At 37.9% G+C, this 18,905-nt stretch overlaps 3 protein-coding genes across 6 annotated transcripts; 1 reads left to right on the forward strand and 2 right to left on the reverse strand.

The window, feature by feature from the left end:
* Window positions 417-6,031, forward strand: LOC105160407 (plastidial pyruvate kinase 2-like). The gene is made up of 12 exons (XM_011077770.2): window positions 417-659; window positions 1,213-1,500; window positions 1,676-1,841; window positions 2,197-2,331; window positions 2,502-2,612; window positions 2,729-2,817; window positions 3,016-3,078; window positions 3,235-3,410; window positions 3,520-3,622; window positions 3,747-3,895; window positions 4,144-4,252; window positions 5,514-6,031. Exons 1-12 carry the CDS (start codon window positions 417-419, stop codon window positions 5,619-5,621), a joined length of 1,740 nt encoding a protein of 579 aa, XP_011076072.1. The 3' UTR covers window positions 5,622-6,031.
* LOC105160408 (WD repeat-containing protein 91 homolog) lies at window positions 6,745-12,831 on the reverse strand. 2 transcript variants are annotated; one of them, XM_011077772.2, is made up of 15 exons: window positions 12,256-12,831; window positions 12,051-12,173; window positions 11,388-11,529; window positions 11,132-11,286; window positions 10,780-10,838; window positions 10,586-10,680; window positions 10,151-10,253; window positions 9,928-10,022; window positions 9,702-9,764; window positions 8,738-8,813; window positions 8,515-8,623; window positions 8,294-8,406; window positions 8,038-8,096; window positions 7,375-7,483; window positions 6,745-7,202 (listed from the first exon to the last, which is right to left on the reverse strand). In XM_011077772.2, the coding sequence occupies exons 1-15, from the start codon at window positions 12,641-12,643 to the stop codon at window positions 7,068-7,070; spliced, it is 1,824 nt and encodes a 607-aa protein (XP_011076074.1). In that variant the 5' UTR covers window positions 12,644-12,831; the 3' UTR covers window positions 6,745-7,067. The 2 variants fall into 2 exon arrangements, with proteins under 2 accessions (XP_011076074.1, XP_011076073.1); XM_011077771.2 differs by having other exon boundaries at window positions 11,108-11,286; window positions 12,256-12,830.
* Window positions 13,265-16,784, reverse strand: LOC105160409 (G-type lectin S-receptor-like serine/threonine-protein kinase At5g24080). 3 transcript variants are annotated; one of them, XM_011077774.2, is made up of 6 exons: window positions 16,611-16,784; window positions 16,411-16,563; window positions 14,778-16,130; window positions 14,520-14,700; window positions 13,982-14,444; window positions 13,265-13,901 (listed from the first exon to the last, which is right to left on the reverse strand). In XM_011077774.2, the coding sequence occupies exons 2-6, from the start codon at window positions 16,523-16,525 to the stop codon at window positions 13,563-13,565; spliced, it is 2,451 nt and encodes an 816-aa protein (XP_011076076.1). In that variant the 5' UTR covers window positions 16,526-16,563; window positions 16,611-16,784; the 3' UTR covers window positions 13,265-13,562. The 3 variants fall into 3 exon arrangements, with proteins under 3 accessions (XP_011076076.1, XP_020548772.1, XP_020548773.1); XM_020693113.1 differs by having other exon boundaries at window positions 14,778-16,193; XM_020693114.1 differs by lacking the exon at window positions 16,611-16,784 and having other exon boundaries at window positions 14,778-16,141.

Raw genomic sequence — 18,905 nt, forward strand, 5'->3', positions numbered from 1 at the left:
ACGAGGCTCTCGTGTGTCAGTCCCATTGGCGACTTCGCTCCTCCTATGTTAGGGGCCCATTCTTCGTTGACCCACTGTAACTCTGAATTCCCCCACCATCCAAACGACACCGCTTAACCACCCTCACCAAGGAAAATAAAAGCGAAAACCCCATTTTCTCCCCAAAACTAAAACCCCTCTAAACCGTTGCGAAGTCGAACGAAGCTTGCTGAGAGTTAGAAGCCTCCCTTCTATTTTCGATACAAACAAGAAGAGAGCCTTCCGCCTTCACAACCTCCAAATTTATCGGCGATTTCTCCAAACTCTCTCTCAATTTATTATACATTCAGTTCTTCTCTTCTGCGCCTCACCCCCTCTCTCTCTCTCTCTTAATCTCCGACGGTTTACCTTTGTCTCTCTGAGAGGTTTTTGTGGCGATGGCTCAAGTGGTGGCGACTCGGTTGATTCACGGTGCATTTGCTGCGAATACTGGTTCTCGATCTCTCCAGAGCCGGGCTGAGAGACTGCGGCCGACTTCTGGCTTCGAGGCGAAGGTTTTTGCACAAACCGAGAAGAGGAGCAGCCGCGGAGCTGTGCACGTCAGCGCGCCGATCACGGCGAGGAGATCTAGCGGTGTTGAGCCGCATGTGATTCCAGTTTCTCCTGAAGACGTGCCAAAGGTTCTGAATCTTTCTGTTTTGTTCCTTTATTTGTCGGGGGGTGGCTGGGGGTTCTGACTTTGAGCATGGTGGTAAGCTTATGTTGTAGATGATTGGTTCCAGCTTTATTAGTGTTTTTTGTTAGAGGAAGTGATTCTACATGCGTGTTGGAGATTTTAGCTTCTTATGCATGTTCGAGGCTTTCTGGACTATATTAAGTTTTGCAGTTTTAATATCATTTGAGGTTGCACGAATAAAAAGAAACCAGTGCAGCTTATTTGGCTCACTTAGCCTGGGTAGCTAACTTTTAGTTATTTATTTATGTGTCCGTTTTCGTTTTTCTTGAGTTACCCCATTTTCATGTCATTGAATTTGGCTTCAGAGTTCGAGTCAATGATAATGTACTATCTGAAATTAAACTTTAAGAGTATCATTGACAATATATACTTGGGCATAACTCACACTGTTGAGGTAAATTGAGCGTCTGTTAGGTGGCTAAACAATAACTGTGCAGATATGGCTTAGTTATGTATTCTACACCAAAAAGCATCAGCATTGCTTTTCTCTTAACCAGGCAGAAGAACAAAACCAATATTTACAGGGGATTCCACAAATTGGTGAGACATCAGTGGGTATGTGGTCTAAGCCTACCGTCAGGCGCAAGACAAAGATTGTTTGCACGATAGGCCCCTCAACCAACACCAGGGAAATGATATGGAAGTTGGCAGAGGCTGGAATGAATGTTGCTCGTCTTAATATGTCCCATGGAGACCATGCATCTCACCAAAAAGTAATTGACTTGGTTAAGGAATATAATGCCCAAGCAAAAGACAATGTTATTGCCATCATGCTTGACACTAAGGTAAGTCTTCTTTTGGCATGTGAACCATTCATTGGCATCCACTCTTCGTACTAGAAGAGCTGTATGTGAAATGTATGATATGGAATTTCAAGTATCATGGCTAAGTAAATATTCATGTGATGTTTTGAATGTCTAATGTATTTGTTTTCTAATGCCTGATGAATTTTGATGACAGGGTCCTGAAGTTAGGAGTGGCGATTTACCTCAACCCATTACATTGACTACTGGTCAGGAATTTACTTTCACAATCCGAAGAGGAGTTGGCACAGCAGACTGTGTCAGTGTGAACTATGATGATTTTGTCAATGATGTAGAAGTGGGAGACATGCTACTTGTTGATGGTATAATCTATGAATCCTTTAATTGTGCTTTTCATCAACTGCAGACTATCTACGAGTAGAACATTTGAATCACCCATCTTGATGGAAAGTGGATTATTATCACTCATTTTTTATTATGTTGTCCAAATTTTTTTTAGTGTGTGAAAATTTTGCATTCAGAAATCAAACATTTTGAATTCTTCCTATGTGAAATATCTGTTTATTTGCTGACCAGCTCATACATTTACTGGCCATTCAAAAAGATCTTTGATGCATGTGACATGTTTGCATGTGTACCTCTTTTAGATACTATGTTCATGGGGAAGTTATGATTATGCTTTTATTCTTACTCTGTTACTGACTATCGCTTTTGCAGGTGGTATGATGTCATTAATGGTAAAATCAAAGACGGAAGATTCTGTGAAATGTGAAGTTGTTGATGGGGGAGAGCTTAAATCCCGACGGCATCTTAATGTTCGCGGAAAAAGTGCAACACTGCCTTCCATAACTGGTTAGATCAACAATGATACTTCTTACATTTGCATGCTTTATTTCATGCTTACTAACCATGTTGTAAATGCATACTTGCCACTGTTGCTTCAACTGATGGGTATTATTTTATGTCCTCTTTCTTCCTTTGGGTGACAAATGGGATGATCCTTTCATGGTGATTTATAACAGAAAAGGACTGGGACGACATCAAATTTGGAGTGGATAACAAAGTTGACTTCTATGCTGTTTCTTTTGTCAAGGATGCAGCTGTGGTCCACGAACTGAAGAATTATCTGAAAGGTATATTTCAAGTTCTAGGTCATTTAATAACAATACAGCTTATAAGGTACAATTGTATGTTTGATGTATAACTGTTGCGTCTTTGATTTCAACTATCTTAATGTTTTTCCCTGCAGATGCTGGTGCAGATATTCATGTCATTGTAAAAATTGAAAGTGCAGATTCCATACCAAATCTGCATTCAATTATAACTGCATCTGATGGGGTAAGAATATGAGAATTTTATCCCTGAAACCAAATGAAACTGCTCGAACAGCAAGATGTTAGGCTATGATTTAGTCCAGCCTAAACAGCTGATTATCCCTTTCTTGATTCAGTACTCCTTTTTATCCTTTTACCTTGATGAATCATGAATATCAACTTAATTCGGCAAGAAGATAGCTAACTCCCTTTTCTTTGTCAGGCTATGGTTGCGAGAGGGGATCTTGGAGCCGAGTTGCCAATTGAAGAGGTTCCTTTGTTGCAGGTAGAATAATGATATCTTGTTAAGGAAACGTATACGTCTTTCCCTTGCCTTATCTAGTATAGAGCGTGGGGCACATGGGTAGCTGGATTTTCTAATGCTGGTTACATTGTCAAGGCCATACATTGATTTACAAATGCAATTTTATTACAAATGTAGGAAGAAATTATCACGATATGTCGTAGTATGGGGAAGGCAGTCATAGTGGCAACAAATATGCTTGAAAGCATGATTGTGCATCCTACTCCTACCCGGGCAGAGGTATCAGATATTGCTATTGCTGTTAGAGAAGGAGCAGATGCTGTTATGCTTTCTGGAGAAACTGCTCATGGGAAGTAAGTAACCTTTTCTTTGGTTTGATAATAGGGCAATTTCACATACTCTTTTATGCACTATAAGGCTTCACCTGAATGTTAAATTGATTTAGTTTCACTTCTGTGTTAGGTTCCCACTGAAAGCAGTCAAGGTCATGCACACAGTGTCTTTGAGGACTGAAGCTACAATAGTTGGTGCCCAAACTCCAGCAAATCTGGGCCAAACCTTCAAGGTCAGGATAATCTTTTTCTCAATAATGTGCTAGCTTTGTTTTCTGCATACATGCTCTGTCATGCAAGTACATGCATGTACAGTCACTTACATTTTTATTGACCTATCATTTCTGTTCTCTGCAGAATCATATGAGCGAAATGTTTGCCTTCCATGCAACAATGATGTCTAACACCCTTGGAACTTCTATCGTTGTCTTCACTAGAACTGGCTTCATGGCCATTCTACTGAGCCATTTTCGACCATCTGGCACAATTTTTGCTTTCACAAATGAGTGAGTCATGTGAATTTACATCCGCAAACTGCTTTTTTCAAAAAGCCAATGTGTGAGCAAATGAGGCAAATCTCATTCAATTTTAATGCATTTTGGTGCCTTATCTAATAATTAAGTGAATCTACCAGTCCTCCTTAACATGATTACTTTTCTGTAGTAAAATGATTTTACCGGCATTTCGAAATTTTAGCCTTTTGGTAATTCTGCAGTTCTATTTGATTGATATATTTTATATAATTGTTTCACAGGAAGAGAGTACAGCAGAGATTGGCCTTGTACCAAGGTGTTTGTCCCATACACATGGAGTTCTCTGCGGATGCTGAGGAAACATTTTCCAATGCGCTGGCTTTGTTACAGGTGAATACAACTTCTGTGCAATTATTTTTAAAAATGCTCTTCTCTGCTGAGTTCTGAGTCTTTTGACTGTCAGGTACTTTAGACCAGTTGATAACAATCATAAAATAGTAACAAAGAATTGATGGTAGATGAAGTTGTATTTCACAACCGGCCTTTAGTAAGGAACTATTTTCCAAATTGAAGTAAAGAATATAATAATTAGGGTAAATACACTTGACCACCGAACTATACTCTAAGTCTCATTCACCTCCCGCCCCCCAAGTAAATGTGGCCTTCCCCCCCCCCCCCTGATTTAATTATTGGGACAAAAATACCCCTTTGCATGCCATATATATTTATATATTCCTAATATATTTTAAATAGTTTACACATTAATTTAAATCAAATTATTGAAATATAGAAAGAGTAATTAATAACTTGAGCATTATAGATCAAATTAAAGTAATATATTAGTATGATATATACAAATACTAATCATGAAGAATTTATTTTATTCATTTGAACTAAAGAAGAAGTTATTAATTAACTAATCAAATGAGGCTTGGCTTTTCTTGACAAACGGATAAAGATATTCAATTAATTTGTACAAAAGAAAAATAAAAAATTGAAGAAATGTTGCACCATTTCAAAAAAATATGAGTAAATACACTTTTGTTCTAATTTTTGTAAAAGATATATATTTGAAAATGGAGGTGTAATTATTCATCTTTATCTAAAAACATTTAGATTGAGTAGTTGATAATTTAAGTTTCGAGTATCTTTTTACATTTGAGGTTTTTGTGTATTTATTTTACTCATATTACTTAATCTTTAGTCTTGCAGTTTCAATTAGTTAACTATCAATTTTTATTAAAATTAAAATGTATTTGTTTAATTAAGAAATATTATATGTTGAATTTAAGATGAAAATTTTGGAAATTATTTGTGCTTTATATATATATATATATATTTACAAGGCAATTTTGTCCAAACATTTAGCTCAAGGTTACAATTATTAGCTTAGCAAGGTAAATGAGACTTCTGATATAGTGAAGAGGGTAAAGTGTATTTAACCCTTATGATTATTAATAATGGTTGGTATGTGGTTCTATAAGTTCATTTCAATTTGATAAAAAAATGACCCAGAAAACCATATTTTGGTCCGAGAGCATTAACCCTGAAATTCTTTCTTTGAGTCATTTGTTATATGATTGACATCTCTTTCTTTATGCATTTCATTCTGCTTATTTCATTCTTACAATAACATCTTCCCGATTTGTAGAAGCAAGGAATGGTGAAAGAAGGCGAGCAGGTTGCACTTGTTCAAAGTGGTAGACAACCTATCTGGCGGTTCCAATCCACCCATAATATTCAGGTGAGGAAAGTATAGATGCGAAAGGGAATTGGAATCTATACCATGGCATTGCATTGATAGTCGATGCATAGATTGGAAAAGAGTGTGGTGATCCCCTCACTTTACATTGATTGATGCGTCTTGGATGATTCAGTTTTTGAGGGCATGTACTGTGCGTGCCGTAACCATAAGTTATTTACTTCAGCTGAGTCCATTTCTTTTATATTTTGTACCTTTCCCCCATCCTTTTGAACTTCTATTGGATGCCACTGTGTTCTTTGAACTTGTAACGGTTTGTTGGTTGAATGTAACTTAAGAGCGGTAGGGTTGCTCAGTTTGTCTCCTGTCCGCTTCCTTTGAGCACTGTAACTTCTATTCTTAATCGTAAATGTAAAACTTATTTTATGGAATATTTGTTCAATTAAAAGATGCCCTCCCCTCTTTTATCTTTCAGTTAACACGACTTCGGTTTGGTTTTAGACATTTGCAACTTTCATTTCCACGGGAGTCAAAAGAAAGTAAATGATCATGAGCAGGAGTTCCTAATCTCCAAATAAGAGATCTGACTGGAGGTGGTTGGGTTAGATGTCTCTTGTAAATGCTGCACGAATGTAATGTTTATGAAACAAATTTTTGTTTTTTTATCTTCTAAAATTATTTTTCTATCATGCGAATTACAAAAAGAAAAGGGGTGGATTATCATGCCAGTCTTACGTGACTCTTTCCATTATAAACAGGTGCTAAAATTATTCAATTCCGTACACAGAATTATCTTTTATATAGACTGCGGAGCTGCTCATAGAATGATGTTATACACTTCAACTTAAAGAGGATTCACTGCAACATATGATGACGACCTCTCTACTTTTTTCTATTCATACTGTCGCCAGAGTCTACTAAAGAGTCTTAAATGCAACTAAACCTTCAGAATCATACAGAGATGAGCGATTTGGATGAATAAGAAGTCACTGTTTTTCGAGCAGTTCCTCTGGAGAAGTCGTTCACGGAGTCTGTTCCCAACTTATCCATATACACCACAGACTAGCATAATCCGGCAATAAAGAGTTGGGGTACCAGTAGATGAGTAAAGCGACTCCATCACAAGTAATATGAACTAATGAGGAGACCTATAAATTATAATGATTGTTTTGTTTCCACAGTAAAAATGGTTTATGAAGCAATTTAATCATCTGCTTCATCTTTCTTTGAACATAGAATAAATGCGACTAAATTATACTGCACAAACATGGTTATCATAGCAAATATTCACATTTAACTACAACAAACTCATTCCACCATGTTGCAGATCCACCGGGTTCCACAACAAGGCACAACAGCAATATCAGTGCAGCTCATCGCCCTCTCCAACACAACCCCTTCCACCCCCATCCACACCCAACAAACCCTGGGGAAAACCGAAAACAAAAGGAAAACATGGTATGGGATAAATAATGATGAACTAACCAGCAGCAACGAGACCCATCATAAAATTGAAGTGACCCTGACAGAGTGATCAGCTGACCCTGTCAAGAAGATGGGCAATGTTGGATGCCAATCTACTGTTGTGATAGATCCACTATGAGAAAGAGTTCGCATAACACTCATCTGACCTCGGACCTGCCCATGATAAAGTAAGAAAAACAAGAAGATTAACTAGTAAAATAGTAGTATCAACTATCAAATGAACCTCCAAAAGACAGTAAAAATGTTGGTTGAGTAGCTCAATCATCATCATCAGGTGATTATGGCCACAAGATAACAAAGTCAGAACTAAAGATTGTTTTGGTACCTGGTATATTGGTGCACTTGTTGAACTAGATGTCACCAGAAGTCTCCTCCCATCAGCATCTAAAGCCATTTCATGTTTCCAATCGGATGAATTTTGAGGGTTGCAAAACCTGGACCAAACAATTGACTCATTACCATGTTCATATAGTGGAAACTAATATATACGGTCACCAAAGATCAAAATAATCATGACCAAACATTCCACGTTATTTCTCAAATATATTGAACCTATCTAGCACATTGCAATATAATATATGTAAAATAGGCATGTCGTTAGTGGTGGTGATTAAGCTAGGGGTTGGCAAAGAATAATTCAGCAAATATATCATGAAGGGATGCCTCTTCAGGACAGATAGTAAGATCGTGTCAAAGAATAGTTAGTGTGGTAGTTATAAGGGGGCAAGGAATAGGTCAGGGACCTACATTTATTGGTACTAATGGCTATGGTGGTTATTCCCAAGTGTCCATCTTTATGTTGTGGAAGCATAATTGGAAACAAGTCAAACAAGCATGACATAATTGGAAATGAATTTGCCAAACCAAGAAAAAATATTTTAGACAGCAAAGAGTCTGTGCATATTTGCAAGCTTGTATGCAATTAGTTGCTGATGTTAAATCTGTAGAAAAAAGATGCATATAAATAAATCAAAAATCAATTTCACACCTGCTACAATTTCTTGACCAAAGGATTTTGCCTTGATTGTGCAAGCTCCATTCGAATATCTGAGCGCTCAAACAAACTTACAGGTTAGTTTCCCAATATTGAGTACAGTACAATAATTTTGCAATGCTGTAAGGGAACATATGATAAATGCATCAGAAATTCATTACAAATTCAAAATAGTTTCAAATGACGGACTACCCAAATGCATCATGTATGCAATTGGAAAGCATAACTAAGAGTTGTCAAAGATACTTGCATTTCCATCAGTTCCTAAGCTAAAAATGCTGGTCTCATCGGGCCCAAAACGAATCGAGCTAATTGCAGAATCATGAGCTGGCCATCCAGTAACTTGCTGTCCAGCAGACATGTCTTCCCCAGTTAAGGTCTAGCATTTGCTTGTTGGTAGAAATGTTGTCATATCAAATCTATGGTAAAAACAGAAGAACACAATTCCACAAAAGATGAGGAAAAGGATACCAAACATATGAATCATTCCATCAGTTGCAGCAGCTGCTAAAAGCTTTCCATTGTGATTGAAACTCAAGGAGGTCACTGCTGGTGGATCTTTACCAAGAGGAAGCACTGTCTTCAAAAAAGTTGAGATGAAGTGAGGACTAATGACTCTTATTCCAAAGTGAGAAAGAACAATGGAAAATTTCCTGTACTTATTGTCATATATATCAGATAGACAGTTACATACCATAGGCTTCCATGTTCTCATGTTCCATACAGTTAATGAAGCAAACCCCAAGTTATCAAAATAGCCAGTACCATCCCTACAAAGATTAAGAAACAATGTTTATAATATACATGAAATGAATATGTCCCATGCATATGGATGAATATGCATGGTTTTCATCACGGTATAGTCAAGTTATGTAATCACTAATAGAAAAGAAAAGGAGGAACAGACAGTGATTGATTCTAATAACAGAACAAAGAAACTCTGTTAGTGAAGGACTTCTATCATCCATTACAAAATGAGGAAATAAAAAGGAAATCTTATATTTACATCTTCAAAAGAAATTATGTTCTATTTCCTCAAGTTGGAATGACAGACTCCGTTAATGACTTGCTCGCCAAAAGAGAGACCAGACCAACAGGGAAGAAGTTGTATATCTGTTTCATCTAGCAGAATCAGTTTACTTATAGCTTTTTCACATGATGTTCATAACAAACTATCAAAACATGTGAAATTGGATTGCATCATTTTATGAGGTGGCAACTACAGAGATCGAGAGACAGTCCTCAATTTTCACTCTGTATCTTCTTGTTCCTACTCCTTTATATTATGCACAATCTGGTACCAAAACGTTTTGAAATGTTTATTGGCCTACCATCAAGCTCATTATAGAACCTGATCAATGCAACCAAATTCCACAGGTATGTTTTATAAAATCATCAAGGTAAAACAGTTGCAGTGCCTGGAAAAGCTCAAGAGACAACAGAATAACATGTTAACCACTGATGTATATTTCTTTTATCAAATCTCAACAGCATGGTCTTATCATGAACTAATATTTTATCATGGTGATTGGTCCTAAGTTATTTACTAGATTCTTTTTATAATACCAGGGTATATCCAAAATCAATCATATCCCAAAAAGAGACTCACATGTTCATAGGTGCAAAGGGGAAAAAGAAAATCATAAGTGCAAAACTACCTCCTCGATGCTGCTGCAGAAACAAAAATAGGCTCCACAGGGCTGCATTTTAGGTCCAAAATGCTGAAATTACAGAAAGCATCAAACCAAAAATAATAAATAGAGTGAGACCCTCACCATAAGTTCATGTTTCTCCCAATAATTCTCAGAAAATGTAAAAGATGAAAAGGAAATGGGTATACAGCGATGGGACACAGACGAATTAACAAATGAGAATAACAAGCACCTAGGGTATCCTTCACTTGAGTTGAGATCACAGACAACACGCTTAGCATCTACATTCCATGCTTTAATGCCTCCATCAGAAGTGCCTATCAGTAGCTTTAGTCAAATAGACAATAAAATGATCAAATGCCCAGTCTTCTTTACTCAGAAATATTTCAGATCACGACAAAACAATTATCATTTCCCAATGTAAATGTATATGATTAACAAATTCAGCAACATACCAAACGATCAGATTTGCAGTCCCACTCAAGAGACATGATCTCGGCTCCGCAATAGATGGTGGCATTTCTAGATGTTGGTGCTGCTGAATCATAGGTCCATATCCTTCACCATAGCACATGATATTTGTAAAAAGAATAAGTCTGAGTGTTTTAATACTACACAGAAGTTTATGAAATGCTGAACTTGAAATTGGACAGAAAGATAGTTCTGACAAATGTTAGACTGGGGTTTGTCTACTATTCTCAATGATTTCATCAAGGAATGGGTTATAGGCTGAGGAACAACAGTCGAACCAGGGCACGTAGCGACACAAGGAGGAAATACCATTGAAATTAGTTTTGCATTTATATACTACTTTTGAGTTCTACATAATAACTGTTTTACGAGACGTCTGTGCATCTTTCAAAAGGGTGTCATAAGTTGACAATATATACCTAACTGTGCCATCAATTGAAGAACTAGCAATATTGTCGCCAGAGGCAGAAAAGCGGCTACAACTGATGGGACTTGTATGGCCCAAGAATGAATCCTGCAAAAGAAGGATTTTGCAACATAAAAAGATGGAAAAGAAATAGATCTTAAAGACAAAGGAAAGGCATAAAGAGGAACAAACTTTTAACTAATTTACCTGAAACACTGCGTTCACTTCTAGAAAGTTTTCTTCACTCTGCAAATCGGAACCACTTCCTGTAATGAAAAAAATCATATAACATCAGTAAAGAGGTTGAGACATGCAAGGGCATCTTTATTAACAGCTTCTGTACAATTCAGATCCTTGTTCACCAGCCCATCCAAAATGGTCTGTTAGATAAAATTATAGTTCGTTCACAACAGCATACAGCATAAGGTGTTTCAGGTTCAATAGCCATATCCTATCAACTTGGATAGAAACTCGTGATATTCTCTTAACCTACTTTGTCTGGGTAAAAGAACCAGGAACTCCAGCAAAAATTTACCAAGAGGAGAGTCATCAATAAAACCTTGCAGAATATTACTGTTCCCACTCTCATCAGCATGATTGTTAAAGTTAAATCTTGATTCACAAGATCCCACAACATTGTCCCTAATCTGAAATGACTCTCTTTCTCCCGGCGGTGTCACATTGCTAGGTGGTATTACAGCATCTTCTGCACCACTAAAATGGAAAAACTGCACTTAGTGATTAATGTAAGTCATTATCTTTTCCTTAAACCTGATATATAAATGAATTTCAGCACAATCAAAAATCAATATCACCTCCTTGAAAGACGCAATAGTGCCTCTTTTTCCTGCAACAACGTCTGAACTTGTGATAGCTTGAGATTAAGTTGATTAATCTCTTTCTTGAGACGTTTCACTGTATCCCTTTCAGAACTGATCTTCAATAAGGCAGGGGTACGTGAATAAGCTAAGGAAGATAAGATTCTATCTATATTGCAATGAAAATGTCAAACAGAGAGATCGAGTCGTCCACCAATCGGCAAGTTATTAGCCGTAAACAGTTGCTTTCTAATACACTTTAGCTTGTTCAAATTAGAGGCCCTAAACGTAATTTAGGTGTTAAAACTGAGAAGTATCTCTAAATTCCTACCACCATAACAATCACCCGAGGTGTACAAGAGAAAAGACATTATTCCATAGACAAACTTTCCCATGTCATCATACATAAAACCTACTGCAAGTAAGGTTTCATTTTCTTTTGTATTTTTTCACATTTTTTCCAAACAGCATTATATTGCTTCGGGATTGAGCATGTTCTAAGAGCTAGAAACAAAGCAATAAAGACTTTTTACTTTAAATATATCACTAGTCACTTCCCTAGTTTATCAATCAAAATACCGAAAGAAAAATAACAATAACAAAATAATAATAAAGTCCAAACAACTTGAATAAGCTCAAATATAATCAATTGAAGGATATGAGTTCCGTTAAGAATCTCACTTAAGAAATTCATAATAGAAAGGTGCAAAGCACGGAACCATTCCTCAGAAAAATACACGCGAAACTGCGGATCCAAATGCGGATTCTGCAAATACGGAATTGCTGCGAGGGATAAGATTCATAAAATCAGTCGCAAAATCACATTTTTTTTTTATAGAAAAATCAATTGTAAAAATGAACTAACCAAACCAGGAACTCCAACTATCGTCTCTCCGCAGCAAATCATTGCCAAAAGCTCCGAAAAACTCCAACACTTTGTCTTTCCTTCCACATTTAAGCGCATTAACAATGTAATACCGCAGTATCGACTGGTCTAATTTCGATATAACAGAAATCAGATTTGAATCCGAAAACGAAAAGCAGTTTCTCAAAAAGCTAAGCAGATCAACCAACTTATCGGCCTCGAATTTGGGGATGTAAACAGAGAAAATTAAGTCCAGAATCTTATCAACTTGAAATCCCTTGCCAATATCAGTTGCTAGCTCTTTCTCGAAAGCCTGGAGAGTGTTGGTGAATCCTCTGAACACGAGAAATTCTCTAACGAGCTCCTCCGCGAATTTCATCTTCTCCATTTCCCTTTCCTAGTTGCCGAATGAGAAAACTGAATCGAAATTATACTTTGTTGCACCTCGGCACGATATTGATGCCAACTAGTGTTTTTTTCTCTTGTCGGAAACTGAAACTCGCTGTACATGCGATTCCTTGTGCGGGGATGGCTTACCTTGCCGTCGAGATGTCAGCTGGAATGGCCCCCACCTCACAGGCCCAACTACTGTGGCCGGTAGAGTCTGCCCAGACCATCCTCATAAGTCATAATGGGCCCACCAATAGATTTTGGTCTTGTACTTGGGCCGGTCTATCATCCATCAAAATTAAATTGAAATGTAGTCTGGGCCTCTCCTGGGTTGGTCCAGTCCACTGATGGGCCCATCGTTCTTTTGGGCCTATCACATCTTCGTATGGATTGTATGCTGGGCCGGCCTGTTTCAAAAAGGGTCCAGGTTAAGATGCCCAGACTTGGTCAGAAAAATTTGTATGAGTTATTTTCCTTTGGAAAAATGTGGGGGATTTGTAATGAAGGCCTGGAAGTAGAGCAGCTCTGAAACCAGATAAAATTTCTATTCAGAAAAAAGTTGTAAACGTGGCGTATATATATTAAATAAAATTGAAGATGGAACAGAATTTGGAATAGATAATTTAATGTGCACTATATAATTCATCAAGTACAATGTCTTTCATAGGTAAATCAATATCCCTTTCTAGCTTGTGCAAAAAATGCCTCATATTGAACCTTTTCAAAGTTCAAATGATCTTCACAAAACTTCTTTAGGATAATTACATAAACATCTCAGAAAGTCCGATATTTTACAGAAAAACCTCTTATATCTAAAAAAAATCACTCTGCAACTTCTGCAGTTGTATGTTTATGTGAATATGTTTAAACTTCCGAGGTTGTTGCTGTAATTATCCCGAACATACTCTTCCATCTGTTTATCTTGGAGACATTGTGGAATAACTACAAGTTGCATGAGAGGATGGATGAGTGGTGATGGTGAAGGAACTGAACTGATTGAACTCTCTCTTCATTGCCTTGTACACATGATCCAAACCTTCTTCAATCAACTCCAAGACGGTCTGTGGCATTGGTGGCATGTTTATGTCCACTGATCCTTCCAACATCTTCACGACCTCGCCCATCGTTGGCCTCATACCAATCTCATCCTGAATGCACCAGAATGCAACTTTCAGAGCTCTAACAAGCTCTTCTTCGTCCACTGCTCCTTCGAGCCTTCTGTCTGCAACTTTTGTCGGTGTTCCATTTGTCATTTCCTGGACAAAAACACTCAATTCTTTCAACTAACAGAAAATTAGCAATATATAACTTTGAAGCAATTAGTATAGGAGAGTACCTTGAAAGCCCATCCAGGGTAAAAGAAGTCTTCAGCATCATAAGTCATATCTAGATTTCTCCTTCCACCTATAATCTCTAAGAGCAGCATCCCATAACTATAAACATCAGCTTTCACAGTAATGGGACGATTGCTAACCCACTCGGGGGCTAAGTAGCCTCTCGTCCCTCTTACCATCGTTACCACGTGTGAGGCCTCTCGTCCCATCAACTTAGCCAGCCCAAAATCAGACACTTTTGGGCAGAAATTCTCATCCAACAGAATGTTTTCCGGCTTGATGTCACAGTGTATTATCCTATTCCTGCATTGCTCATGGAAATATGCAATCCCTTGTGCAGTACCAACGGCTACATGAAAACGAGTAGACCAATCCAGCAGCCTGTCAGGAGACTCTCGACCAGTATATGAAGGAAATATCCACCTGTCCAACGACCCGTTTTTCATGAACTCGTAGACTAGAAGCCTGTAGGGATCAAATGTTTGTTATTCAAATCCTGAAAACATGCAAATAGATTGAAAGGCATTACTAAATACACACCTTTGTGAACCCTCTGAGCAGTATCCACACAACCGAACCAAGTTCATGTGATGCATAGAGCTAATAGTGTTAACCTCAGTAACGAATTCCTTCTGCCCATGGGGCAAAACTCGGTCAAGCTTCTTCACTGCAACCAGCGTCCCGTCGCTCAGGCTTCCCTTGTATACACTGCCAAATCCACCTACCAACAATCATAAACTTTTTAGCAACGGTTCATATTTATCTCTAACAAATTCAGAAACAATGAAGTTTGCTTACCTGTTCCAAGTAAATTCGAGAAGTTACTAGTCCTATACTGTAAATCACGGTAGCTGAAACTGACTGGAGCCCCTGATACAATTAAGGAATTCTCAAGGGCTTTCTTCAATGATTTCTTTCTATGAACGTTGATGTATAATAAGCAAAAGAGGAGGCCTAATAGGACAGTCATGCTTAAAACAATAGGAAGCACAAGAACCTTCCCCTTTTTCCCGTCCAATCCATCAGAAGAATCGCCTTCCTTTCTCGTCCCACCCTCTGTAGTTGAAGAGCCGTTAGACTCGACCTTCACGAATAAGGTCGACCCCGGATCCTCATATGCTCCAAATTCCAAGCTCCTCAAAACCCAACAATACGCCTTTTCCTCGTTAAGCCCGTAAACAGAAGCAACACACTCACAATCTGACAAGCAGGCATCGCCACACTTAGACACCGTCTCGATATCGCTATAATTTGCTATAACCGATGAATCCGAAAAATAGTAATTGGTTTGCTGAACCACCGAAATCTTGAACCGGGACGTTAAATTTTCATGATGCGGTCCACATTTTCCTGTCAGAGATGAATTCCCTGAACACTGAGCACCATTTCCCACTTTGGAAGTCCCTGGCAAGCATGTGCAAGATGCATTAGTCTTGCTTCTATCAAGATTACATATTCCATTGCCACAGATTCCAGCAATATCACATGGTTTAGAAACGGCAGCCCACTCGGGCACCCATTGCCTCGACCCATTCACATCGTTGTCCCATCGATACAAACGGAGATTCCCATTATTCTCAAGAATCAATCTCCTCAGAACTAATGGACTGCTAGTTCTGTTTATTGCTGAGGATAAACCTCCACTGTCGTTGTCATTCTTGTACACGTAAACCGCTCCATCCGCCGACGATCCATACACGATTCCAAAACTTCCCCGTTCATCCAAAACAGCCAGAACATCCCCTGTTACATTCGATATCTCGGGTCCCGACCAATAGGAGAAGTTTGTATAAGCAGACTCTGTCTCCGTTTCAACAGCCACCGGCAGATTATAGGTTAAGGCAAGGCTGAGTGAAGTTGGCTGCTGCAACATCTTCAGCGTGTAGTATCCGCCGTCTGATTGGGACTTGGAAGACTTGAGCTCTAGAGAAACTGTCAGCGGTTGTCCTGGTAGGAGTGTATCCGAGGGATGAGAGAAGCTCTGCCATGCTATCAGTTGATCCGGGCCGTACAATATGAAGTTGCCGTTTTCAGACATGAAAGCCGTTTCGACTCCGGAAGTAGTGGTGTTTGATGTCCAGATGGTGGCGCCGCCATCGTTGAGGACGAGGTTGCCGTTGGTGTTGAACTCCAAGACTGCATCTTTGCTGACTGGAGAATTTCTATTTAGATTATTGAGACAAAATGAATGGTTGGCCATAAAATTATATACACCTGCAAAAACTATAGTGAAGACTACAGCTATGGAATTTGATCTTTCTTCTGCATTTAAATCAAGAAACCATATCCACTCCGCAGGTTGCATGATTTATAACAATCAAATACTAGACTACAACATTTATAACAAAGCTATAGTTCTCCACATTATTTCTCACAATCATCACTGCAGTAAGTCATCCATTGAGCAGAAGTAGTATAACAATATACTTACATATCAGCAGACCAAACAAGGGTCCGATCACCCGGAAGTTGCGCAAACCATACCCCCAAGTGAAACTGATCCTTTCTCGAATCCACCGGGGAAAACCCGAAAGCAAAAGTCCCATTGTCCGAAACCCACGCTTGTTCCTGTCCCGCCAATAACCTCGAACCCCGGTCGACCCAAACCCCCCGCTCTCCCCCGCCAATAACCTCGAACCCCGGTCGACCCGGCCCGCCATGGTGGCTCCAAATAGCAGAGAAAACAACGCCCAGAAAAGAGAACTAGAGTGAGAAAAATGACCCATTTAAGTCAGTAGAGAAATACAGTGGAAGTGTGATTCATTTCGAGCGAAGCTTTGGAGGTGAAGGTGTTGAAGTATTTATGAGAGGAGTTGGAGGGAAGGAAGAAGTGTTGGAGTTAAAGTTGTGTGGGGAATAAAAGTGAGCGATGAGGACACGTGGCGGTGGTGGGTGAGCTACAACTTTGAAAAAACAGACAATATGTCCATGATGTGGTCGGCTGCAGATGACGGCTGGATAATCCGCCACGTGTTTAATTTAATATTTCTTTTTGGGTAAAGTCGGAGCCTTTTTTTTTGCATGGATTTCAAAGTCTGAAACTGAAAGCAACACGTTTTTGCCTTAAAATCGTATTTTTCTGATTTTCACACTTGATGTTTTTAAAGTAGGTGGGTGATGTGGAAGCAGGAAATGGTACTGTTTTCGTACCAAATGAGAAGAAGTTGAACTCGACTCAAATTTTTATGTTGCTACTTAATTTCTTATGTTTAATTTGAACTCAAATATATTTTAGATCAAATCTTTTTATAAAAATCGATAACACGACTAAAAAAGTAAAAATACATTATACACGCGCAGCGATATGATTGACGATAGCAAGATTTGAAGAAAATTTTAATTCAAATTAAATTTAATTAGATTATAACTGATCATATAGTAAGTGTGATATACTCGTAATGCGATCACATAATAAGTATATCATATTTACTATGATTCGATCAGATCTAATTTAAATAATTTTTTTTCATAATTTAGTGCCGGAGAGCAAATCAAATGAGTTCCACACACAAATTTAGTAAACAATAAAAGAAAGTGGTGTTACTACCTAATCAAGAAGCAAAATTAACTGATTGTGCTGAAATTTTGGACACTTAAATTATTGAACCGGGACCAAATTTCTTATGCGACTTGTATTATATCAATGATTGACTAATGACTACATATACATATGCCTAATTAGTGTCGCTCTCCAACTAAAGTGGTCTACATCACACGTCACTATTTGGACTGTATGATCTCTTATCCTCCTTTGAATTTCAAGCAACAGCACTAGTAATCCAACACTGAACCAATCTAGAATCTTGTCTTTATTTATAAATAGGGACGGTAATTATATCGCTTCTTTTTAAAATTTATATAATTACACGTAAATTTTTATAATTTGATAAATAAAAGATAATTCCATGATATTTTTTTTAAGATTGATGTAATTATAAGTAAATATCATATGGTTTGAGAAATTACATTTAGCATTTTTAATATTTGTTTGTGCATGGCAAATAGATTCTTCCGTTAGTCAAAATTTATTGAATTTGTTAATATTAGCAAAAAAAGCAAAATAAAAATCCATTAATACGCTCGATTTACTTATTACATGTCAGATAAATTTTATTTGATAAAAATACTCTTATAAGGATGAAAATATACCTCATCACTTTACTTGCAATAGGTCAATAACAAGTCAATTGTGGTCAATTATAGATTTTTTTATTTAATTTTTTTACTAATATCAATAAATTTGATAAATTTTGTGTATCAAATAGATCCCACTTATCAAACGAAAATAAACATCAAAATACTAGATATAATCTTTTAGATTATATAAAATTTCAATATATAAGAGAGTGTAGTGTAATTATCGTTGTAAGTACAGTTAATGTGAAAATTTTGAAAAGATATAATTTAATCTTTTGTATCGAACCATACAATTAGGCCGAATTCGTCCATGGACTACTCCACTCTGAGTTTGACTTACGATATGGCCCCTTTCAGATCCAGTCCAATCAAACCGAAATCCGACCCATTTATAAGCCCTCAATCCGGGATCTACAACCTGATGGGTTATTATAAAGTAGGGAGGTTTTGCTGGTCCAACTAACGATCCGAAGTCCGAACACAACGAAACCAGCCCAGTTTCCAGCATTTCGAGGCTTATCACTGGCTGTGCTGCGCCCATACACATGATGATCAACTGCTAACCTTGGATTACTGGGTTAAGGATGTTAAATCATCGTCTTTCTTGATCCAAGATTCTTGATTGGATAATCACGTAGAAGCAGATAGGCGCCCACATGGTTAACGGAGCAGATTTCGCCTGGGTAGTGGGGTAGTCATCAGTGTGGGTTGAATGCTGCCGTCTTACTTTCTTGGAGATGGGCATGAATGCTATTTTTGTGTGAGCAGCTAACGTGTTCGCTGTGACCA

The sequence above is a fragment of the Sesamum indicum genome, linkage group LG4 (genome assembly GCF_000512975.1).
Source record: "Sesamum indicum cultivar Zhongzhi No. 13 linkage group LG4, S_indicum_v1.0, whole genome shotgun sequence".
Classification (NCBI taxonomy): Eukaryota; Viridiplantae; Streptophyta; class Magnoliopsida; order Lamiales; family Pedaliaceae; genus Sesamum; species Sesamum indicum.

Excerpts from the sequence above, each read along its gene's own strand:
- LOC105160407 (XM_011077770.2), top strand. The coding sequence starts at position 417 with ATGGCTCAAGTGGTGGCGACTCGGTTGATTCACGGTGCATTTGCTGCG. Across the intron at positions 1,501-1,675 it reads CCATCATGCTTGACACTAAG|GGTCCTGAAGTTAGGAGTGG; the intron begins GTAAGTCTTCTT and ends TTTTGATGACAG. Across the intron at positions 2,613-2,728 it reads ACTGAAGAATTATCTGAAAG|ATGCTGGTGCAGATATTCAT; the intron begins GTATATTTCAAG and ends TTTTCCCTGCAG.
- LOC105160408 (XM_011077771.2), bottom strand. The coding sequence starts at position 12,643 with ATGGAGAAGATGAAATTCGCGGAGGAGCTCGTTAGAGAATTTCTCGTG. Across the intron at positions 10,681-10,779 it reads AAGTGAACGCAGTGTTTCAG|GATTCATTCTTGGGCCATAC; the intron begins GTAAATTAGTTA and ends CTTCTTTTGCAG. Across the intron at positions 7,484-8,037 it reads TGGTCAAGAAATTGTAGCAG|GTTTTGCAACCCTCAAAATT; the intron begins GTGTGAAATTGA and ends TGTTTGGTCCAG.
- LOC105160409 (XM_020693113.1), bottom strand. The coding sequence starts at position 16,525 with ATGGGACTTTTGCTTTCGGGTTTTCCCCGGTGGATTCGAGAAAGGATC. Across the intron at positions 14,701-14,777 it reads CTCGAATTTACTTGGAACAG|GTGGATTTGGCAGTGTATAC; the intron begins GTAAGCAAACTT and ends GATTGTTGGTAG. Across the intron at positions 13,902-13,981 it reads ACCCTGGATGGGCTTTCAAG|GAAATGACAAATGGAACACC; the intron begins GTACTCTCCTAT and ends GTTTTTGTCCAG.